The sequence below is a fragment of the Neopsephotus bourkii genome, unplaced genomic scaffold (genome assembly GCF_033783945.1).
Source record: "Neopsephotus bourkii isolate Nb327-2 ecotype Australia unplaced genomic scaffold, CSIRO-AGI_Nbou_v1 NB_1638, whole genome shotgun sequence".
NCBI lineage: Eukaryota > Metazoa > Chordata > Aves > Psittaciformes > Psittacidae > Neopsephotus > Neopsephotus bourkii.
The window spans coordinates 9,434,818-9,456,234 of record NW_026902113.1 but is presented as its reverse complement, the minus strand read 5'-3'; the positions used below and the strand labels follow the sequence as shown (position 1 = coordinate 9,456,234).

General features: G+C 38.3%; 1 protein-coding gene across 1 annotated transcript in view; it reads left to right on the top strand.

The window, feature by feature from the left end:
- Positions 1-21,417, top strand: part of USP12 (ubiquitin specific peptidase 12) — a 39,275-nt gene that overhangs the window by 14,516 nt on the left and 3,342 nt on the right. The window contains exons 3-8 of the mRNA XM_061374619.1: positions 3,997-4,210; positions 8,780-9,006; positions 14,172-14,248; positions 14,447-14,530; positions 16,695-16,892; positions 18,683-18,761. Of these exons, the coding sequence (XP_061230603.1) occupies positions 3,997-4,210; positions 8,780-9,006; positions 14,172-14,248; positions 14,447-14,530; positions 16,695-16,892; positions 18,683-18,761 (879 nt within the window). The remainder of the gene's footprint in view (positions 1-3,996; positions 4,211-8,779; positions 9,007-14,171; positions 14,249-14,446; positions 14,531-16,694; positions 16,893-18,682; positions 18,762-21,417) is intronic.

The following is a 21,417-nucleotide window of genomic DNA, read 5'->3' as shown; positions in this document are numbered from 1 at the left end:
TATCATTCACTAAATCAGCAGGAAACGTTTTAAATATGAGGAAATGAAAATGTTAGTAGTATGATGTCCCGTCACATGCACAATCAGGAACACCAAGTCTGCATATCATTCTTTCCCCCTATGGTGAAGTGATGCAAACTATTAAAATCTGTGTGTCTCACAAATTAAATGGATTATTTTATCCAAAGGGTATGAAATAATGAACATTTTGAATCTCTTAAGAGCTAGTCTGATGGCTCCTCAACAGTTTACCAGGCTTGCTGTGAGGGTGGTGGGGCACTGGAACAGGTTGCCCAAAGTGATAAATGCTCCATCCCTGGCAGTGCTCGAGGCTAGGCTGGATGGGGCCTTGGGTGACATGGTCTAGTGTGAGGCATCCCTGCCCATAGCAGGGGGGTTGGAACTAGATGATCTTAAGGTCTTTCCAACCCTAACTATTCTATGATTCTATTGTAGAGCCGCAAGTTCGGTTATTCAGTCTCTTGCAATGGATTGCATATTTTGGAGAAAGCTGGTTTACTGGCATGGCCCATTGCAGCGATAAAAGTCATCAGATCTGTCAATATCAGAGCTGGGAGGAACCCTAGTGCTGCTCAAACAGTGCTCTCAGCAGATCTGAGTTCTTGTAGATCTTGTGTTCATTTTTATAGCTCTGCGGTGTTCAACAACCAAGGTTCTTCGCGGTTGTATGTTGCATCAGAAGATTAAACTATAAGGCTACAAGCCTTAGTGAGTGTGTGGTGTTTTTGCTGCAGCTTTCCTGATTGTCTCTTTTTCTATTTCCACGCAGGTTTGGGTTTTGTAACTCTGACTTTGGTTTGGGTTTTTTGGGGTTTTTCTTTGGTGTTTTTCTTTTTTTTTTTTTTTTTGGGGAGGGGGGAAGGGTGTATGTATGAAATGTCCAGAATGCAGTATTTTTGTGAAAGGAAACAGTCTGATTTCTCAGAATTTGGAATAGAAGAGTAATATGGACTGAAAAGAAAAGCGAATGTGTATTTTGTATTTTTCTTAGATATGCACATTTTAAGAAGGTTCTCATAGAAACAGAGAGGCAAGCAATTAACCAGTTGAAAACATGGGTTAAAATGACTCTGCTGTGTATAGTCTCAATTACGTTTCCCAGAATGAGGTTGAGGAGTTTCAGTATCCCACACATTACAATGATGGCCTTTCTTACAGTTTGCCACTGTTACTCTGAGGCAGACTTGACAAGCATTTTGTTATACAGCACTTGCCAGTCTTCTTACAAGTGTTGTGCTTCTGAGGCTGTCAGGGGAGATGGAAGAGGTCTGTTGGCCCTGTTAAGAGGGTTGAAGTGTTGAGTGTTGAATAAGCAGAATTAGAAAGCAAAGTTCAGTGGGTAGTGGGAGGATGGGGAGACTGAGAAAAATCTTGGGTGTTCCCTAAACACGGGATGACGGGAAGTAAAGTAATAATGGTGGTAAGACCGGTATTTATCCATGTAACAAATTCCCTGTTTGTTTAATCTAGAAACCTCCCTGCCCTTCCCCCTTGTTTAGTACAGGTATTGTTGTAATTTTTAATGATTGGAAGCTTTTCTTTCAAAGTATTTGAAGTTTTGAAGCAATGAAGCCCAATGCTTTAGATATAAACCAAATGTGAACTAATTAATCTTTTTTTCAGGAGTTTATTTTACAACAATCTTCTATTGCCTACTGTCTTTATGGATTAGGTCGAAGAAAACCTTTTATGACCTTTCTGTGCTTGCTTTTATTTCCTACCTACAGGCATGTAGATTAGCACACATTCATCTTAAATTAATCTGAATTTTGTTCATTGTTCTGAATTCTCGTATTTTCATTGTCCTTCACTGCCTGTGCACCATTCTGATTAATTTATCATCAGACTATTCCTTTTTAAAATGTGAATATTATGGAATTTCTAATTTGCTGCTTTTTCATCTTTTGACACTTTCTATATAAATTTTAACATTTTTCCCATTTTTCCCATTTTTTTCCCATTTTTCCCATTAATTTTAAGAACTTTAACATTTTAATGTAGTTCTCTGTAGCTATTTCTAATTATAAACTTATAAACAGTGAGCTTAAAATATTAAATGTTTTGACATAAGCTGCTGTGTAATTTCATCTGCTTCCTTTAAGGAAAAAAGCCTGGTTTTCCTCTTAAGGTCATTTACCTCTTTGAGAGCAGATTTGGACAAAGAAGCTAATATAAGAATTTTCCCTAGCTTAAATAAATAAAAATAATGGCTGTTAATTTCCTCACTTTTTGATATGGAGCTCTTAAGACTTCTAAATATATACATATATATATATTTGAATACACTTCTTACTTATTCTTTGGACATGTCTTGGGTATTTAGAAAGTAGTTCTTAATATTTCAGTAATTTACAGTAAGAGAAAACAATGTACTTCCCAGTTTTGTGATGAAATGGCATAGTGCTCTTGTTTGCCATTGTCTCATTCAGAAGAGAGCAAAAACCAGTTACTTCCCTGTTATTGCTAGGATGTAAAATCTTTCAGTTCTTTTTATCTATTGAAAGAAGCTGTTCTTAAAATATCTCTCAGTGCACTCTTTTTGCTATATGACAGTCTCCCCATCACAATACAGTCTTAGAATTTGTTACCCATGTATGCTGCTATCTTTACAGAAAACGTGAATATGAACGCTATTTTCACATTTTACAGAATGTGTGTGGTAGGTATGTGCTTCAATTTGCAGGTTGAGTGACTGCAGCTGAAAGGTTGGATTACTTGCTGAGGACCTTAAAGATTTTTCTCACACTTTCAGTGTTAGATAATAGGTTTCACTGGAGGAGGGCAGCATAAAATGAGAGTGGCTGTATCCACCGGCAACGCACGATGCCTTCGCAGAGGTGGTGGGGAGGTTTGCTGTGTTGGAGTGAGCTGGAGGCAGTGTCAATGAGGTGGAAGGAGTCTGGGGAAGAGGGACATCTGGAGCATCCTGGTACAAAGGGGGTTGTGGATGCTTTTCCTGCTGACTCTGCTTGCCCCCTGGCAAATCAGTAGCTTGCCTCCTTCAAAATGTGCATGTCCAGTTTGTGCATTTTTTTAACTTTCAGTCTTGCTTTGAAACTACTGATAGTGCCACAGCTTGAAACCTGAAGAGGCCATGTTGCACTGTTTCTAGAAAACTCCTGAATTCCAGTCCTGTTGTAGAATCACATCATAGAATCATAGACTGGTTTGGGTTGGAAGGGACTGTAAAGATCATCTGGTTCCAAACCCCCTGCCATGGGCAGGGACACCTTCCTTTAGACCAGGTTGTTCAAAGCCCCATCCAGCCTGGCCTTGAACACTGCCAGGGATGGGGCAGCCACAGCTTCTCTGGACAGCCTGTGCCGGTGCTTCACCACCCTCACAGTAAAGAACTTCTTCCTGTATCTAATTAAATCTACCCTCTTTCGGCTTAAAGCCATTCCCCCTTGTATCATTACATGCCCTGTCACCCTAAAATGAGTGTCACTGAAACCTGAGGAACAAGTTAAAGCATTATTTCTGACTGTGATCACCACTAATAAGATATGGAGAATCCGATTTCTGAAGTGTCTTAGAGGCTTTCAATTTATTCACAGTAAAAGCTGAATTTCTTCACAGTATAAGGTCGTGCTGTGCCTGTTCTTTACTGTTGTGGCTGACTTAAGTAGATGGATAGTTATTTTTACCTGGGGATATTTTGGGCGCTGCGAACTTGATGGTATTTGTTGAACATTTTGACCCAAGTAAATGCAAAGTATTACTAATAAGTTAAATTTACAAGTGAGACAGAATTAGATAGCATTGTTCAAATTGACCTCGGTTATTCTTGAACTTATGTACGGTGTACTTGTTAATCCTTTGCAAAACAGAAATATGCTTTACTATTTTAAAGTCAAGAAGAAACAACTTGCAGAAGATTTTTCCCTGCTTATGCATTCTCCTATGCTTTGAATTAAATTTTACTTCTCTACAGTAATACAATGCAAGCTAATAGATCTCTTTCTCATTTTATAGTTTGGGAATACCTGCTACTGCAATTCAGTTCTTCAGGCACTTTATTTTTGTCGACCATTTCGAGACAAAGTCTTAGCATACAAGAGTCAACCAAGAAAAAAAGAGAATCTCCTTACATGCTTAGCTGATCTGTTCCACAGTATTGCAACCCAGAAGAAGAAAGTTGGAGTAATACCTCCCAAGAAATTTATAACAAGATTACGAAAAGAAAATGGTAACTACTTTTCTTTTTTCTTGTGTAATAACCATAGCTATTGTGATTTAATTCTGAAGCTGACATAGTGGGATACCTATATATTTGTTATGCAAATATACTGTAGTGCTACAGTATAATAAAGAGGTCTCCCTAGAATAAAGGTGTAACCCTGGAGCTGTTTAGAGAGAACCCTTGTCTGTCTCACTTCACGTAGAACTCTGTGTATTGTCAGGGGCTGCTTAGGATATTGCTTGCTAATTTTGCCTCTCTATGAATTGTCTTTTTACAATCAAAATTCACTGCGCAACTTTTGCTCTGTGTTTAAAAAAACATGACTCTTTGGATGCAGGAATCAGTCTCCCAACCTGAGTGTGTGGGAAGGACGGTAAGACTTTTTCCTGCAAGAATCTATCTTAAAACCCCACAATTTTTAACATTCATTTAGAATTTATGGTACATAGCTTGAGCTACTTTTTAAAGGATCAATGAATTTTAAAATCACAAAGTAGTTTTGTCTTATTTTTTGAAGTGTATTTGATAGCCTGAACCACAAGAGATTTCCAGATATTTTAAATGTTTCTGGTTTCTTATCTGCAGGGCTAATTGGTCAGAATGTTTTAGAAAATCAATGTTAAAATATAAATGAAGCCTTGTAATCTAGTACTCAGTTTGCATACAGTTATATAAAAATATAACATAAAACCTCTCCAGAAAACAAATAATGGATTTGAATAAACGGTATAAGATACCTTATTTAACACAGCTGCATGTTCATACTGTTGTAATCTCAGCAAGACTATATATGCAGAACAAAAAAGTATTTAAATGCTATGATGACCATCTCTGTAGTAAAAACAAGAAATAAAATATTGTGATGACACTCCTAATTCGAAGTGACCCCTCCAGTAAATGCACACCATAAGTTGTAATAGTATTGTTTAAAAAAGGCTCTCAGATAATGTACAGTCTCTTTCCTATGGAGAATGGAAACTGTCATTCAGTTCTTTGGTAAGTATACTTGAAAAATATGCCTGCATGTTGATGCATTTACAGAAATAGTTCATTATATCAACAAATGTTGATTAAATACAACAAACGTGGAGAATGGTTCAAATGGAATGCAGAAAGTAAGCCACAGGAGTCATTAAGTTCTTTCTAAAACCTGCTCTTTTTAATGCTTAATTACATCATTCTAAGTGGGAGAAGGCAACTGGAAACTCTTAGAGAAATCAGATGAGAAAGTTCAGCTCTTGTTGGCTTTTTTGGTTTTCTTTTAATGATAATACTCTCACCTTTCCTACAGATAAATGGCTAAATTGTCAGGCAGCGATTACATGGTCATCATATATGCTATGAAGTGATTATTGTAAAGGTATATAATTTTGAGCTTTAAAGAAGAGATAATTAATGAATGAGGTATGCAACACCAGTTGTAGGTTCTGTTTCAGTTGTTACCTGGCTATACCAGGGTGATGACTGAGAAGATAATATATTCCAGACTACAGTGCTGCTGTTCAGTTTTTATTTTCAATGTCTGAATACAGCATACATGTATTAAGACCTTAAAGCTTAACTGGCTGGAAGCAGCTGCTGGGTTGAAGTCAGCTGAATGTATACTGTAACGTTTGCTTAAAGTTCTTTAATCATAAAATGAACAGTGTGTACCTTTTATTCTGTTACTGCTAATTTAGTGACCGGGCACATAGACCTGAGAGATCTGTGATGCAATGCTGTGAAGAACCTCTGAAATGTTTAACCTCAAGAGACTTGTAGCTCTTGTTCTGCCTTGATTTACTTGATTAAATAAAGACTTTACAGTTGGATAGATTCAGAGTGGAACTTACTCTCAAGAGTAGTGTAGTAGTTAATTAAATAAACTTCTTGATTCACACTCTCAGCTGGCTTGTTGCACTACTTAACCTCTCCAGATTATCTAGATGAGTATCAAGTTCTCTCTACTTTGTTCATAAATAGGGATTTTTTTCTTTTTGAAGTTTACTTCTGGATGCCATCAAGTGATTGATAATAAAGCTTCCAAGTAATACCTGTATGCATGTTATAATTTCAGCTTCACTGAGTATCTTTTCCATTCATCTTTCCAGTCTTGGGAATTATCCCTCCACCGAAGGCCAGTTTCATAGTATATTCTTGGACTGCAAGCAAATTGCATGTTATAATTAGCTGAAGTAATTGCACATTGAAAGACTTGCATGATATTAGCTAGTGATATAGAATGCTTTTTAAGTTGGCAAGTAAATTTACTTGTAACAATTCCTGGTCAGAGAGAAGTAGTAACTATTACTAAATCTGGTTCAATGCCTTTATGGTTTTCTTAGCCCCATACCTTATGTGAGGATTTGTAGCAGCAGGGAATTTCTCAGGTTGATATCCCAGGGGACTGCAATAAACAATGTACCAATTTGAACATAAGCCAGAGCGAAGACTTGTGAGAAATAGCTCAACTTTATGCTTTAATCTATATCATTGCTATACATTGCAAGTATGTGAAACTGTTCCCCTTCCACTGAATTAATCCTAAAATTATTATGCTTAGAAATGCTGACAGAGTGAGTACATGAAACATAAAGCATGGTGAATCCATTATTATCTATCCAGCAGGTCCATCAGTAATAAAGGTGTCACATATACCAATATCTAGAAGCAATACTTCACATCTTGAAAGGCAAATCTATTTATTACTAGAAGTTCTTATTTGAAAACTGCTGTGGCTAGAACTTTAAGCTAATTTGGCTTCTGCAAGTACTACCTTACTTAAAAAAGAAAGAAAATACTTGTTTAAAAGTATCAGTATCTCTAGATTTTTAGTCTTCTTACTTTCATTGCTAGTATTTATGACACTGTGCTTATGACAGAGCAGTAGACTTAAAACCCTAAAAGTGAAAATAAATAAAACAATGTTTTGAGCATTTATTTTTCATGTTCTTCCTGTGATAGAACGTATCATAGGATCTTGTCGTGGTTTGGGTTGGAAGGGACCTTAAGGATCATCTAGTTCCAGCACTGCTGCCACAGGCAGGGAAACCTTGCACTAGACCAGGATGGTCAAAGCCCCATCCAGCCTTGAACACTTCCAGGGATAGGGCATTCACAACTTCTCTGGAAAACCTGTTCCAGTGCCTCATCACCTTCCCCTTCTGGTTCCTTACATGTTCTTGACTTGCTGTGAGTGGTTCTTAAATCTTCCAGTCCTTATGTTTACCTTCTGCTACTTGGGTGGTGTGGCTGGAGCACTACCAGGTGAAGACCAAGGCAAGAAAGTCACTAAGTAGCTCAGTCTTCCCCATATCCTGGGTAACAGGTTTCCGGTTTCCTGTTTCCTTACTGAGAGGGCCCACATTTTCCCCATTCTTCCTTTTATCATCAGCATACCTGTAGAAGCTGCTCTTGTTGCCCTTGAGGTCAAATTTAATTCTGTCAGGGCTTTGGCTTTTCTAACCTGATCCCTGGCTGCTCAGACAGTTTCTCTGTGTTCCTCCCAGGCTAGCTGTCCTTGCTTCCAGCCTCTCTAGGTTTCCACTTAGTGCTGGAGTTTCTCCAGGAGCTCCTTTTTCATCCATGCAGGCCTCCTGGCATTTTTGGACTTCCTTTTTGTTGGGATGCATTGCTTCTGAGCTTGGAGGAGGGGATCCTTGAACATTAACCAGCTTTTTTGGGCCGTTCTTCCCTCCAAGGCTTCATCCCATGGTACTCTACCAAGTAGACCCTGAAGAGGCCAGAGTCTGCTCTCATGAAGTCCAGAGTAATGATCTTGCTGTGCACCTTTCTCACCACCCTAAGGATGTTGAAGTCCACCGTTTCTTGGTCACTGCAGGCAAAGCTGCCCCTGAGCTTCAAATTCCCCGCAGCCTCTCCTAGTTGATGAGAACAAGGTCCAGCATAGCACCTCATTGGCTCCTCTGTCACTTGAAGAAGGAAGCTGTCATCAACTCACTCCAGGAATGTTCTGAATTGGGGGTGATTGAAGTCCCCCATGAGGGCCAGGGCTTTTGAAGGTGAGGCTGCTCATGTCTGTCTGTTGAGAGCCTTATCCCTCTCATACAGACATTGAAACTTCATGTAGATGAGGAGACATTTCCTGTTATAAGTTCTCGGTTAATTTATGGAAAGTATCAGTGTCTAATGCCATTTGATATGCCCTGTGTTACTCAAGACATTGACCTAAGCTTGGCAGAGATATCATAGCCCCTGTAGGAGAGTGAAATCATCATGGACTGGCATGTGGAGGCTGGATGGGAGGAGCTGTAAAATTTCAGGTGGCACTGTATGTACACCTGTGTTTCAGTAGCTGAATCATGCCCTAGTTTGCTTGCAGAATGGCTCACCCCTCTGTTAATTCCCATCAGGTGAGAGATTTCTGGGAGTGTAAGCTGACATGCCCTCTCCTCTTCCCATCCCCTATGTTTTTGGCTTAGTTTATGAATTTTGTGTTGGTTTGTATTATCATGAACAATTCAAGAAATAAAGACAAATAAAGACTGGTTTTGAAATTTGACTTCTTTTAAAAATATTTTTGTAGTATAGCACTAACCAATCAAATAAAAACTCTTCTGTTGTTTTATGTTGTAGAGCTTTTTGATAACTACATGCAGCAGGATGCACATGAGTTCTTAAACTATCTATTAAATACAATTGCGGATATCTTGCAAGAGGAAAGAAAACAAGAGAAGCAAAATGGTCGCCTACCTAATGGCAACATCGACAATGAAAATAACAGCCCGCCAGACCCAACCTGGGTTCATGAAATCTTTCAGGGAACATTAACTAATGAAACCAGATGTCTTACGTGTGAAACTGTAAGTCTGTATGTAATTCATAAAATGAATTCTTCTTTGTTTCAGAACTTCATGTTTCCTTATTCATTTATCTCAACAGACTAATGTCATAGCTTTTTTCTTTAGAAATCTTATGTTCATATGAACATTTGCAGTTTTTTGTTGTTACTGAGAAAATTTGAGCGACTCATTCGTGAACTGTAGGAAAAGGGTTATGTTGATATTAGGAAAATGCTCGCTTGAATTTTTGTCAGTGTGATCATAATCGACTTCTCCTCTATTCTACTCTTGTGAGACCCCACCTGCAGTACTGCCTTCAGCTCTGGGGCCCCAACGCAAGAGGGACATGGACCTGCTTGAGCAAGTCCAGAGGAGGCCATGAAGATGATCAGAGATCAGAGATCATCTTCAGCCTTTCAATATGTAAAGGGGGCCTCCGAGAAATCTGGAGTGGGACTTTTTACAAGGACATGCAGTGACAGGACAAGGGGGAATGGTTTTAAACTGAAAGATGGGAGATTTAGATTAGGTATTAGGAAGAAATCCTTTACTATGATGGTGGTGAGACACAAACAGGTTGTCCAGGCAGGCTGTAGATGCTCCATCTCTGGCAGTGTTCAAGGCAAGGTTAGACTGGGCTTTGAGCAACCTAATCTAGAAGGAGGTGTCCCTGCCCATGGCAGGGGGGTTGGAACGAGGTGATCTTTAAGGTCCTTTCCAACCCAAACCAGCTAAGATTTTATGATTCTGTGAATTTCAAAATTTGGATTAGAGAATGCTAAATCAATGTATCCCTAAGAGCAATGAAGCCTGCTACCTGGGGATGTGGAGTTCTCAAATTTAATGTCATGATGACCTAATGTCATGCTTAGTGGTAATAAGTATTGTGATTCAACTTCCAGCAATTTCTAGTTTTAAATTTAAAGCCACTGAAATCAAGAATCTGTGGTTGGCTTTTAGCACTGGGACAGTAGACTGGGATTCTCAAAGAACATAACAATGTGCAGGAAAAATAATGCTTTTTTATATGTCTTTTCACAGGAATTCTGATATTAGACCCTGAGAAATAAACTACTCATTTGAGCAAGCTATATAAAATTTTATCTGGAAATAGCTCTATAATAAGAAAAAGCATATATTTCAGAAAAAAATCATAATTGAATTTTAGCAGCTTGAGAAAGAGAAAAAGCAGTACAGCTGGAAAATCACAGTTATGATCTATGCCTTAGATATAAAAAAACTAAATGATTGTATTTTGTATGACTTCATGCCTATTTTGCTTAACTTAATTAGCTAATGAATGTATTTCAGCATGACCTTGGAAAGGAAGAATTAATCAAATTAAATCTGTATGTTTCACATGGGATTTTCTCCATCTTCTAGAAATACCCACCTCTCTTTTATTTCAAAGAAAATAGCTTCCTAATGTCATATATAATGTACCTACAGACCTTAGCAGATCATGGTATTTTGCGTAATTTAGGTGATGATTTCTGGCTACCATATTTTCTTTCCTGGTGAGTTTCACCTCTCTAATAACTATCTCATAGCAGTTGTCAATTGCTTCTCTTTTAGTTCTTGAACTGATTTTGTTTTTCTTCTTGAAACATGAGTTTAGCTGAGCCTGTTAACATGACTGACATCATTTCCTTTCCTTATTATGGCATCATGAGTTACTGCTGTCAGGATTTTGATCTAGGTATAGTCCTTAATACAGTTTTTAAATGCTGATATGCTCTTTGCCAGCATACTTTATTAGTTAGCAGGCCTATCATAATTTTGAATTTTACTAAGATGGGTCAGTTCTATTTTTCTGTTAGCTATTGCTAAACAGGATCCACCATGTCTGTTTGCCACTGTGCCTCCTTGGACAGTTGAATTTTAAATTCAGTGTTGTAATGCACATGAGGTTTTAGTATATTAGGGCCTTTGTTTTCCAATAGTAGTAATTTCGATTTCTAATAATCTGCAAACTATTTTATCAGCTTCTGTCTATTCAGTATATCAGCTTGTTTATAATTAAAACAGAGTGACCTGAAAATGAGCGCTTAGAAATAGATTTAGACACATTAAGTAAGTACTATTGCTGTGAATACTATCTTACTTTCAAATATAGTGAGCATATATGATTGTTTTAATGTTTTTTGGAAGCTGTTGGCATTTAGACTAGTTCTGTGTTAAGAAATGTAATTTAAATGTCAGGAGTACTTGAATGCAGCTCATGTGGAAGATTACACAGCAACAGTGGATGAATTAGTGCTTTTTAATGATAAGACAATAACCTTAGGTTTTTTTTTAATTTAAATTTGGAATTTAATGCATGCATAAACGCAAAGCATAATATATCTAAGTGAGAATGAGTATCTTCTAATTGGCCAAACCTTCTCAGTGTTCCTAAAATCACCATGGCAAGATTTTGTTCTAATTTGTGTAGTCCTGACTGTAGAAAAGCGCTTCTTTCCAGGACACACAATCTCAGCCCATCCTTGTGATAAAAAAATGAACTGATTAAAGATTTATCTTCAGTTTACGTATGGACAGTGGATATAAGGAACATAGATATGATTCTTTAATGAAGATTTGTGTCATGGGTCAAGCCACACATAAAGTAAATGTTATAACATGGGCTGCAAGTTGTCTGTACACGCTTTTAATGTGATTTCGTGTTATGACGCTTTCTCCCTTCCTGGGTAGAGGTAGTATGATGAAGTGAATGTTACAAATTTTTGTGGCTAATTGATAAAAATGATCCAGAAGTTATTTGGTTTTACAGACTTATCTCACACAATTTAAGGAAATCATAACAGTAAAACAAGAAATAATGTAGTTGACCACATTGAGGTTAAATCTGTAACAGATAAATGTGGGCGATACTTCTAAATAGGAAATTGTGTTGGGTCAGAAGCACCAAATGTATCAATAATGTTATTCTACAGCTGATGGTCTTGGTCTTGTGTTCAAATGACTCTGTAGGGCATAAAGCCCTGGCTCAATTCTACTTTGGACTGAGAGAAGGCAATAAGGCAAATCTCGGTAGTCTCTCTTCTGGGAGTACTATAGGTACTATAGAAGTGTTAACTATGCCCTACTTTTTTCTTTTTTTTTTTTTTCCCTTAATAAACCCAAGATAAGTCATGTCTTTTGTTTCAGCTTCATTTAAAAATAGTTTCTGGTTTTGCACACATGGGAGCCTACAGTTGCAAAACCGTTTTTGTCAGTAAGCTGATGCACATTGCTAGTGAAATTCCAGACTGAAAGAGATAAAAATTCCAGGAATTATAGCCTTCTGAGTTTTCTGTTCTTTGTGACATTGGTTGTCAGGGTACAGCTGAGCTGTTTGAGTGCAATTATATTTGAGTATATATATATTATAATTTGAGTGCAGTTATATAATTAAAAGATATATATATAGATATATATATATATATAGCATTGGTGACTTTAGTCTAAGAACCTTAGTGGTGTTTATTTGAAACAAAACCTCTGCAGAAGCAGGGGGACAGGCAGGCTGGTCAGAGTGGAGGGTGATTTTTTTGTTTAATTAAAGCTGCTGAGTTAATGTTGACCAAAAAAAATACTGTTCAAATACTAATGTTCAAAACCTCTTTATTTTTAAGACTAGCCATTTCTAAATTATCAACATAGATGGAAAAAAATCCAGTTGGCTGTTCTTTCAATACAGCCTTTAATGGTTCTTTATGATCCTAAGTGCACAATGGATCATCTAACCTGAGAGAGGTTCTTTAAGGCTGCATTATCTGTAAGAATGGAAAGATTCTTTTTGTGAACTTCTGGTTTCAGTACCGATCTCTCTTTAACCATGTGCAGCGCAGCCCTTTCATCTTCTCCATCTCCTCCTTGCACTTACAGCGCCTGTGTGAGATAAAGCTGCCAGTGAAATCTTTGTTGGTTCATGGAAATTTTTTTTATTAGACCAAGAGAGGAAGAATTCTCTAATTGCATGTCTGAATAACACTGATCACGAGTCCTTAATTCCAGCTGTCCTAACTGAAGAATGCAGCAGAGTATTTTCTGGAACTAATGTGGCTTTTTCCTGAGCCATTCTTAATCCCTAGGCAAAGATGAGTTCCACCTGAGTTCTTAGTATTATGAATTTAAGTTTGGTAATTCCAAAAGCTTTAACTTAATTTCAGAAGTTTTTGATTTGCCATGTGGCATTAATTCTCAAAAATAGTTGATTATCTGTATCCGTTTTTTTTCTCCATGTATGCTGTCCTTAGGAACGGTGTGTTTGCTATCTCTTGATATGAGACATGAAGAAAAAAATCCCAAATCTCTTTTTACTCTGAGTTGAAAGGGAACAGATCTCATATGTTTTGAAGATCAATTTACAGTAGTTCTTCGGTAGCTGTTTAACTTTTCCTGCTTTCAATCAACAACTGCAGCCAGGCATCTTTTCTAAAAGCATTTACTTTTGTACCTAGGAGTAATAAAAGGGAGAGAACATTCTCAACAGTGGCATTGAGTATCTCTAGAGAGGAAACACTAGCAGACAAAAGTTAAGGCTGCAGACTGCTGTTTCCTAAACCTTTTGATAACAAAGCTGGTTTTCAGGGCGGCTGTGGATTTCATCCACCACCGTTTTTCAGGATTGGTAATGGAATATATTCTCTCCTTCTAGGAATTTCTTTTTGTAAGAAATGACTCTGTACTATTCTGTCCCTATCAGACCAAGTCCCAGGCTCTCATTTGCTAACTAATTTGCTATCTGCTGCTCATTTAATAGTGTGAATCTAACCAGGAAGAGGCTTCAAAGTATTTGTGCTGTTTATTAAGGACACTGTGACATGCAAATACACAGCCCTCAGTGGGAGGGAATCATAGGAGAAGAACAGTGGTGAAAGTGCTAAATAGGAGATGATTGTGTTCTTTTGAAAAGGGTGAGGTGTACGAGGAACTTGGCGTTAATAGTGTTGAGCTGCAGTCACAGCATAATGACAACTGGCATTACATGTCCTCACAGGCACATACACACTTCCGTCTTCCTGAAAAAAACCAAAACAGATCTAGCAGATCTCTGAAATAAAAAGGCCACTTATAACAATTTTTAAAAGGCTGTTATAAGGTAAGAGAGGCATTCTGTCCATAGAAAATGGTATTGAGAAACAGAGATAAATTCATATAACTTGGTTTAACTATAATCTATTGGTTCTTTTCTCATGCAGATAAGCAGCAAAGATGAAGACTTCTTAGACCTTTCAGTTGATGTGGAGCAGAATACTTCAATCACTCATTGTTTAAGGTAGACACAAAAATCTGAATTTTCATAGTTTGTCTTTTATCTTTAACCGAAAGAGCAGGAAGTAAAACTAAAAGCTCACAATTCTAGCTTATGTAGACTTAATACTATAAAATTATGTTTATAATGTACATCTTTTTATGTATATTTCAGAAAACAAAATCATATCCGTAGCATTTCTTATTTTTTTTTTTTCATCAGGGGTTTCAGCAACACAGAAACTCTGTGCAGTGAATACAAATACTACTGTGAAGAATGTCGCAGTAAGCAAGAAGCACACAAAAGGTACATTGGATTCCAGGAGGACAAAAAGTAACCTGTGCATTTCATGAAAATACTCTTGATTTCCTTGTGCGTCTGGTATGAGGCAGGGCGAGAATGTTCTTTTTCCCTTAGTTTTTCTCACTCTCCCTCCACTTACGAATAACTTAGTTTCCAATTGCTGTAAGAATCAGTTTGATAGAACTTTTTTTTCGGATTCAATCAAAAAGGGGCTTGTAATTTTTTTTTTGTTAACTGAGTTTCCAGTTTCTTAAAAGTGCACAGTTAGTTGTGCTAAACGTCTGCTTCACAGTGCTCTTGAAAAGCATCAGGAGCTCTGTAGAAGCCTGAAATACATTATATTTAAAACCAATTCTTGTCTGCCTAATAATCCTTTTAGTCTTGCTTGCACCTTTGAAAAACCTCTGATTTTGTGTACTGTGTGGTATTTATTATCTGCGAAGGTATTTGGTTGAAGGGGTGGGAACACTGACATGCTCTACTGGTTGTGCCACTGATTCTGGTTATTTGGTTTAACCATAGATTCAGCACATGGCTTTGACATGTCTCATCTGCAAAGTCTGCCTTCACACATTGCCTAAGCTTAATAATTGGTGTGTATTAGAGGGTTGTGAAGCCAGGTCTATCCTGTTGTTTTTTCTGTTGCCTGAGCTCTTTTACTGTGTGGGAGGAGGTAATGTGATTTCTGGCCGATATAAGCTGTGTTGATGTAAACCTGTACTGTAGGCACTGCCATATTGACAAAACACAGCTTTTATCGTTTGTGCTCTTCATGTGAGGCTTAAGTTCAGTTTCACTACAGTCATGATTTTCTTTGGTCCCTATAACAGGGAGCTTATCTGTGATAGTTTCTACTCAGCAAAAGTGGTGTACCGGATCCCTTCACCAGTGAGAGAGCTATTCTCACAGTTACATTACAAGAAAAGGACATCATTTTGAAAAAAGAAATGGAGCAGAAATTGTATCTATATCTCAGTAATGCAATAAATTGTAACCTTTCTGAAAAATAGTTCCTTCTGTCATCTTTCTGCCCTTTTCCTGCTTTTTCCATTTCCTAGTTCATTTGCAGGCCATGGAGAAAAATTGAGTCTAGCAGGGTTTTCCTACAGGTTAGTGTCAGCCTGAGTTTAATGAGAAAAAGGGAAGGAAGGTGAGTTTTCAAGGAGTTTGTCCCCAGGCCCCTCTCTTTTGAGAAACATACAGACATAATTCCTGATATTCTGAAAATATGGTCTCAGTAGACAAGTCTGAAACCTGGGCTGTGTTGTTGAGGTTGCTGAGCTAGTTTTCAGGGCTGAAATTCATCACAGTGTTGATCTAAGGTAATCAGCTGTGCTGAGAAGCAGAGCACTCCAGCTTGGCCACTCTTTTAGTGTGGGCAGATTCATTGCCCAGACAGTGGAAGTCTGTTTGCTGCCAGGAAGCTGTGGTTGGCTGAGGAGGATTTGTAGGCACTGGTGCAAGATCTCAATACCTCCAACTAGGGAAAGGGGCCAGTGTGCTCTCAGTAAAACTAGGTAATCTGGCTTTGACTGGCATAAAGTAATGCTGCAATATTTGTACAAAATTACTGTTCTAGAGCACAGCATTATCTTGTTTGGGTAGAATGAGGTATGATGCGTAACAGTGTGCTTTTTATAACCCCTGGGGATGCTAAATGAATGGCTTCATATGAAAACTTGGAGTAATACATATGTAGCAAAGTGGCTTACTTTAAAAAGCTTGTTTGACTTGGCTGGTTTACTGAGTAATTGGCTTGGAACAGGGTACCTGGAACAACTTTGTTGCAGTACCTCCACTGTATGCCAAGTGGGATCTAGGTTTTGCCTTTGGGAACTCAGGAAAGCTATAAGTAGGTACATTTAAAAATGAAATTCTGTGCTATATGGTCTTTATGTCTAAATTACTATATGGGTTCATCATGGCTGTTACGTATTATAGCTGATTGTTCTAAATGCATTTGCAATTCTCAATTGTTAAAATCCACCTTTAGCAACACAGGACATACTTGTAAACAGCTGAATAGTTGAGCTTCTTTTAATGCTTGCAGAACTATTTTAAGACTTCAGTAAGACAGGTTTCCTGTTTGTTGATATCAACTGAATATTTTGAATGGATATTGGGAACACTGTTGGATTTTGGTTTGTTTTTTGGTTTGTTTTTTCAGGATGAAAGTAAAAAAGCTGCCTATGATTCTAGCTCTCCATTTGAAGAGATTTAAATACATGGATCAGCTGCATCGATACACAAAACTCTCTTATAGAGTAGTTTTTCCTTTAGAGCTTCGTTTATTTAACACCTCAGGAGATGCCACCAATCCTGACAGAATGTATGACCTTGTTGCTGTGGTAGTTCATTGTGGAAGGTAATAACTCTTATTTTATGCAGGCATTTTTGTGTAGCATAACTGTGTTTAAAAATCAGAACAAAGTACCCACTGCCACATAACTCTAATAGCATTTAAAGACATCTTAAATGAAAACTTTCTTAGGGAAGAAAACATTGTGGGAAGATGGTACCAATCCTGACAGCATATGGCTTTGTTGCCATGATAGTTCATTGTGAAAAGTGATAATGGTTTACTTCACATCACAGATCTTTGTATGAACTTAACTACTTTTAAACCTCCCCCCCCAAACTTGCAGTATCATGTTGCTCTAATAACATTAAAAGATCACTTTAAAAAAGTTTCTTAGGAAGGAAGGCATTATGGAACAGATTCCTTTACAATGCATTTCCTTTAGGGTGTTTTCTTTTGAAGGCTTGAGCAACGTTTTCTGAAATATATCCATATATTACTAATTTTGTTGATTACTTTTGTTTCCTTGCTTTTGAAATATGACTGTTAAGAGTTGTATTTGATTTTGCTGTGTTCAGCAAATGTTCTTGTGGATTCAAGTCTTAAAAAGGGCTGCTCTACAAACTGCTTATTGAGTAGATATAAGCCCTGAAGATGGAAGTGATGGTTTAACATCTAGAATCGCAGAATAATTTATGTTGTGAAGTCAACTACTTAAAGCTCCAAGCAGGGCTAACTTTGATATTAGATTGCACTGTGCTTGGTCTGGTGGCTAGGAGTGCTGATTCACTGCCTCTTTGGGTGGTTTGCTCCAGTCCCTCAATGTTCTCACTCACGCTTCCACTCCTCCCTAGATAGACCTAGGATTACAGTAGAGCTAAGATGACTACAACTCAAGTTGGCCAGGACAGTTTTGAAAAATAAGCCTTTGTGCCATAGTTTTCCTGGATGCTCTTGTTCTGGATTACAGGGAAAATCTGTTCTGTCCATATCTGACCATTCTGTCAAATTCTGACCGTTTCTGTCTCCCTCATTCAATCTGCAGTTTTGGGACTGCATTGTCAGAGCCATGGCACGATACAAACCTTGTTTTTATTGAGTTATGCAGTTTGGTACACAGACATGTCCCTCACAGGTGGCAACCTTCCCTCCCTGATCTAGACATAAAATCTGTAAGAGTGCTGTTAGCCAGTTCAGGCAGTTCCAAAACTGCTTTAAGTAGCATTCCATTTTGAGTTGTAAGGTTCAGCTATTTCAGAAAGTGTGTTATTTCCTTACTTGAAACCTGATTAGAAAAAGGACACCATTAGAGTTGGTTTTTTTTCTGTCATAATTATGGAGAAATTTCTTGTCTGCCATAAACTGAAGAGCTGTGCATTATAACAGTTTTAGTTTAATTGTGAGCCCTTCTTGTTGCTGTGAGGATTCTTGACTCTAAACTGTCAGTTTAATTCAGTTTTTGCTTACAGTGGGTCATATAAAAAGGTTTCTGATAGAGACTGTAGATGAACAACAGCAGCTCTGCAGCTTCTTTCTGAAGATCAGAAATAGGTTGGGATTTGTTTTTTTAATTTCATTTCTCTGTCTCTTCATTTATATTTTCAATGCCTGTGCTGTTTGTCCCTCATTTGAAATTATAATCCCTCTTTTAACACAATATTACATGTAGAGATAAGTAGGACCTTTTTATGAAGATGATATAAGTGGAAGGGAAAAAAAGGAAAAGCAGAAATTGTAGTGGTAGCCGTTTTAATTACTGCTAAATATCACTTTTCTCCAAGAAAAAAATTTAATCAAATGTATTCCTACATACTTATGTGTTACTGTCTGTGTTCTTTCCTAATTTTATTCTACAGTGGCCCTAACAGAGGACATTATATTGCAATTGTGAAGAGTCATGATTTCTGGTTGCTTTTTGATGATGATATCGTTGAGGTAAGCTTTGTGTAACCATGGCCCTTTTTTCTCATACTGACCAGAGCGTGTGCACACTCCCTGCCCCCGCCCTGTGTACGTCATTAATTAAAGTAAAAGGACTGGTATGCTAACGGAGAGTGTTCAACCCAGTCTAAACAAGCATTAGCTGACTGCAGAGCTGCTCCTTGCAATTTGACTGTGCAATACTTTGAATACTTTGAATTGCATTTTGTTTTTTATACTTAGAAGAAGCTTCCCTGTTTATGGCCATTATATTTCACCTTTGTTTAACAAGCCATTCCTGTGGCCGGGATACAAGGCAAATAGAGATACATGAAAACCAACAAGGTGCTTGGTGACAGCCAGCATGGCTTCACTAAAGGGAAATCCTGCCTGACCAATTTCGTGGTCTCCTATGACGGGGCTACAGAACTGATGGATGGGGTAGAGCAGTTTGTGTCATCTACCTGGACTTGTGTAAAGTGTTCGACACTGTCCCACACGACATCCTTGTCTCTGAATTGGAGAGACATCAATTTGATGAATGGACCACTCGGTGGATAAAGAACTGGCTGGATGGCCGCACACAAAGAGTTGTGGTCAATGGCTCAATGTCCAGCTGGAGACCAGTAATGAGTGGTGTCCGTCAGGGATCAGTGTTGGGACCGGTCTTGTTCAACATGGACATGTGGGATTGAGTGCGCCCTCAGCAAGTTTGCCGATGACACCAAGCTGTGTGGTTCAGTTGATAACGCTGGAGGGAAGGAATGCCATCCAGAGGGACCTTGACACACTTGTGAGGTGGGCTGATGCCAACCTCATGAAGTTTAACCATGCCAAGTGCAAGGTCCTACACCTGGCTCAGAGCAATCCCAGACACAGCTACAGGCTGGGCAGATAAGAGATTCAGAGCAGCCCTGTGGAGAAGGACTTGGGGGTGTTGGTTGATGAGAAAATGAACATGAGCCAGCTGCAGTGTGCGCTTGCAGCCCAGAAGCCAACTGTATCCTGGGCTGCATCAAAAGGAGAGTGACCAGCAGGTCGAAGGAGGTGATGCTGCCCCTCTACTCTGCTCTTGTGAGACCTCACGTGGAGTATTGTGTGCAGTTCTGGTGTCCTCAACATAAACAGGACATGAAACTGTTGAAACAAGTCCAGAGGAGGGCCATGAGGATGATCAGGGGACTGGAGCACCTCCTGTATGAAGATAGGCTGAGAAAGTTGGGGCTGTTCAGCCTGGAGAAGGGAAGGCTGCGTGGAGATCTCATAGCAGCCTTCCAGTATCTGAAGGGGGCTGTAGGGATGCAGGGGAGGGACTCTTCGTTAGGGACTGTAGTGACAGGACAAGGGGTGACAGGTTAAAACTTAAACAGGGGAAGTTTAGATTTTCTATACAGAAGGAGTTCTTTCCTGTGAGGGTGGTGAGGCAATGGAATAGGTTGCCCAAGGAGGTTGTGAATGCTCCATCCCTGGCAGTGTTCAAGGCCAGGTTGGACGAGGCCTTGGGTGATATCGTTTAGTGTGAGGTGTCCCTGCCCATTTCAGAGGGGTTGGAACTTGATGATCTTAAGGTCCTTTCCAACCCTAACTATTCTATGATTCTATACAGATAAATTGCTTTTACCGCAGTTCTTTTTTGAGGGCAGTTCATTGGAACAAGTCATTTGTTCATATTGTCTAGGAGCTTATGATTTAATGGAACGGATCAGTGTGGTCATCTGTTTTATCAGGTATCCTGGATTGTTTCAGATGAAGGTGTAACAAAACTCAGAATAGGTAGAAACTTCAGATTTTTGAAATTTGACCCTAAAATTGTCAAGTTATTCACTGAAACAGGAGCCTTTTGCTTCTGATGGTATTTTTGCCAATATTAGCTGTGCTTCCAGGAGTTACTCTCATTAAAAAGAAAAAAAAGCAAAAAAAAATAAAAATCTTTTAACTAATTTCTTGGAACAGCAGAATTCCCTCCAACAATTTTGACTTTGTCATCTTTCCATTTCACCAGTTGTATTTTATTCTTTATTCAGAGCAAGAGCAGGAGCTGCTGGTTTGCCTGTATTGTATCATCTCACGGTTTTTGCTAGTTCTGTTGTGTTCCTTTTGTTCCCCTTGTCTCTGCTTATGCATGAACAGAAGTATGATTTTGCTGTCCAAGTCCTTTTCCTGCCTTTATTTGAATGAATCCAATTTATAAAATGAATAGTTTATATTTTCCTTACAATGCACAAAAATCTGTGTGATTGAAAAGAAGAAAAATGAGTGAGACAGGTATTGGACTTGCATTGTTAATTGGCAGGCAAGTCGAGTATTGAAGAGTTCTCTCCAAGCCACATTATGGATGTTTTTTCATGTAGGAAATGTCAGACATGGAAGTATACAGAACTGTTGGGAAAGTAAAAGGATTGCCCCTGTGTCTTAGCAAGATAGACAGCAAAGTGAAATGTCTTGATAGGGTCAGAAGTTCACTTTTCTCCTGGGAAAAGAGAGAGAGCTGTAGTAAATTGCACATCATTTCACAAACATCAGGGACAGTCTTTACAGTACCAAAGCAGTAACTTGGCAGTAATGTATTTTTTTCTGTTAGCCCTTCTTAAAGAGAAAGTAAATAAATTTTTTTGTTCTTAAATGTAAAACAATCTTATTCCAAGTAATGGGAATGAGTTCAAATAAAATC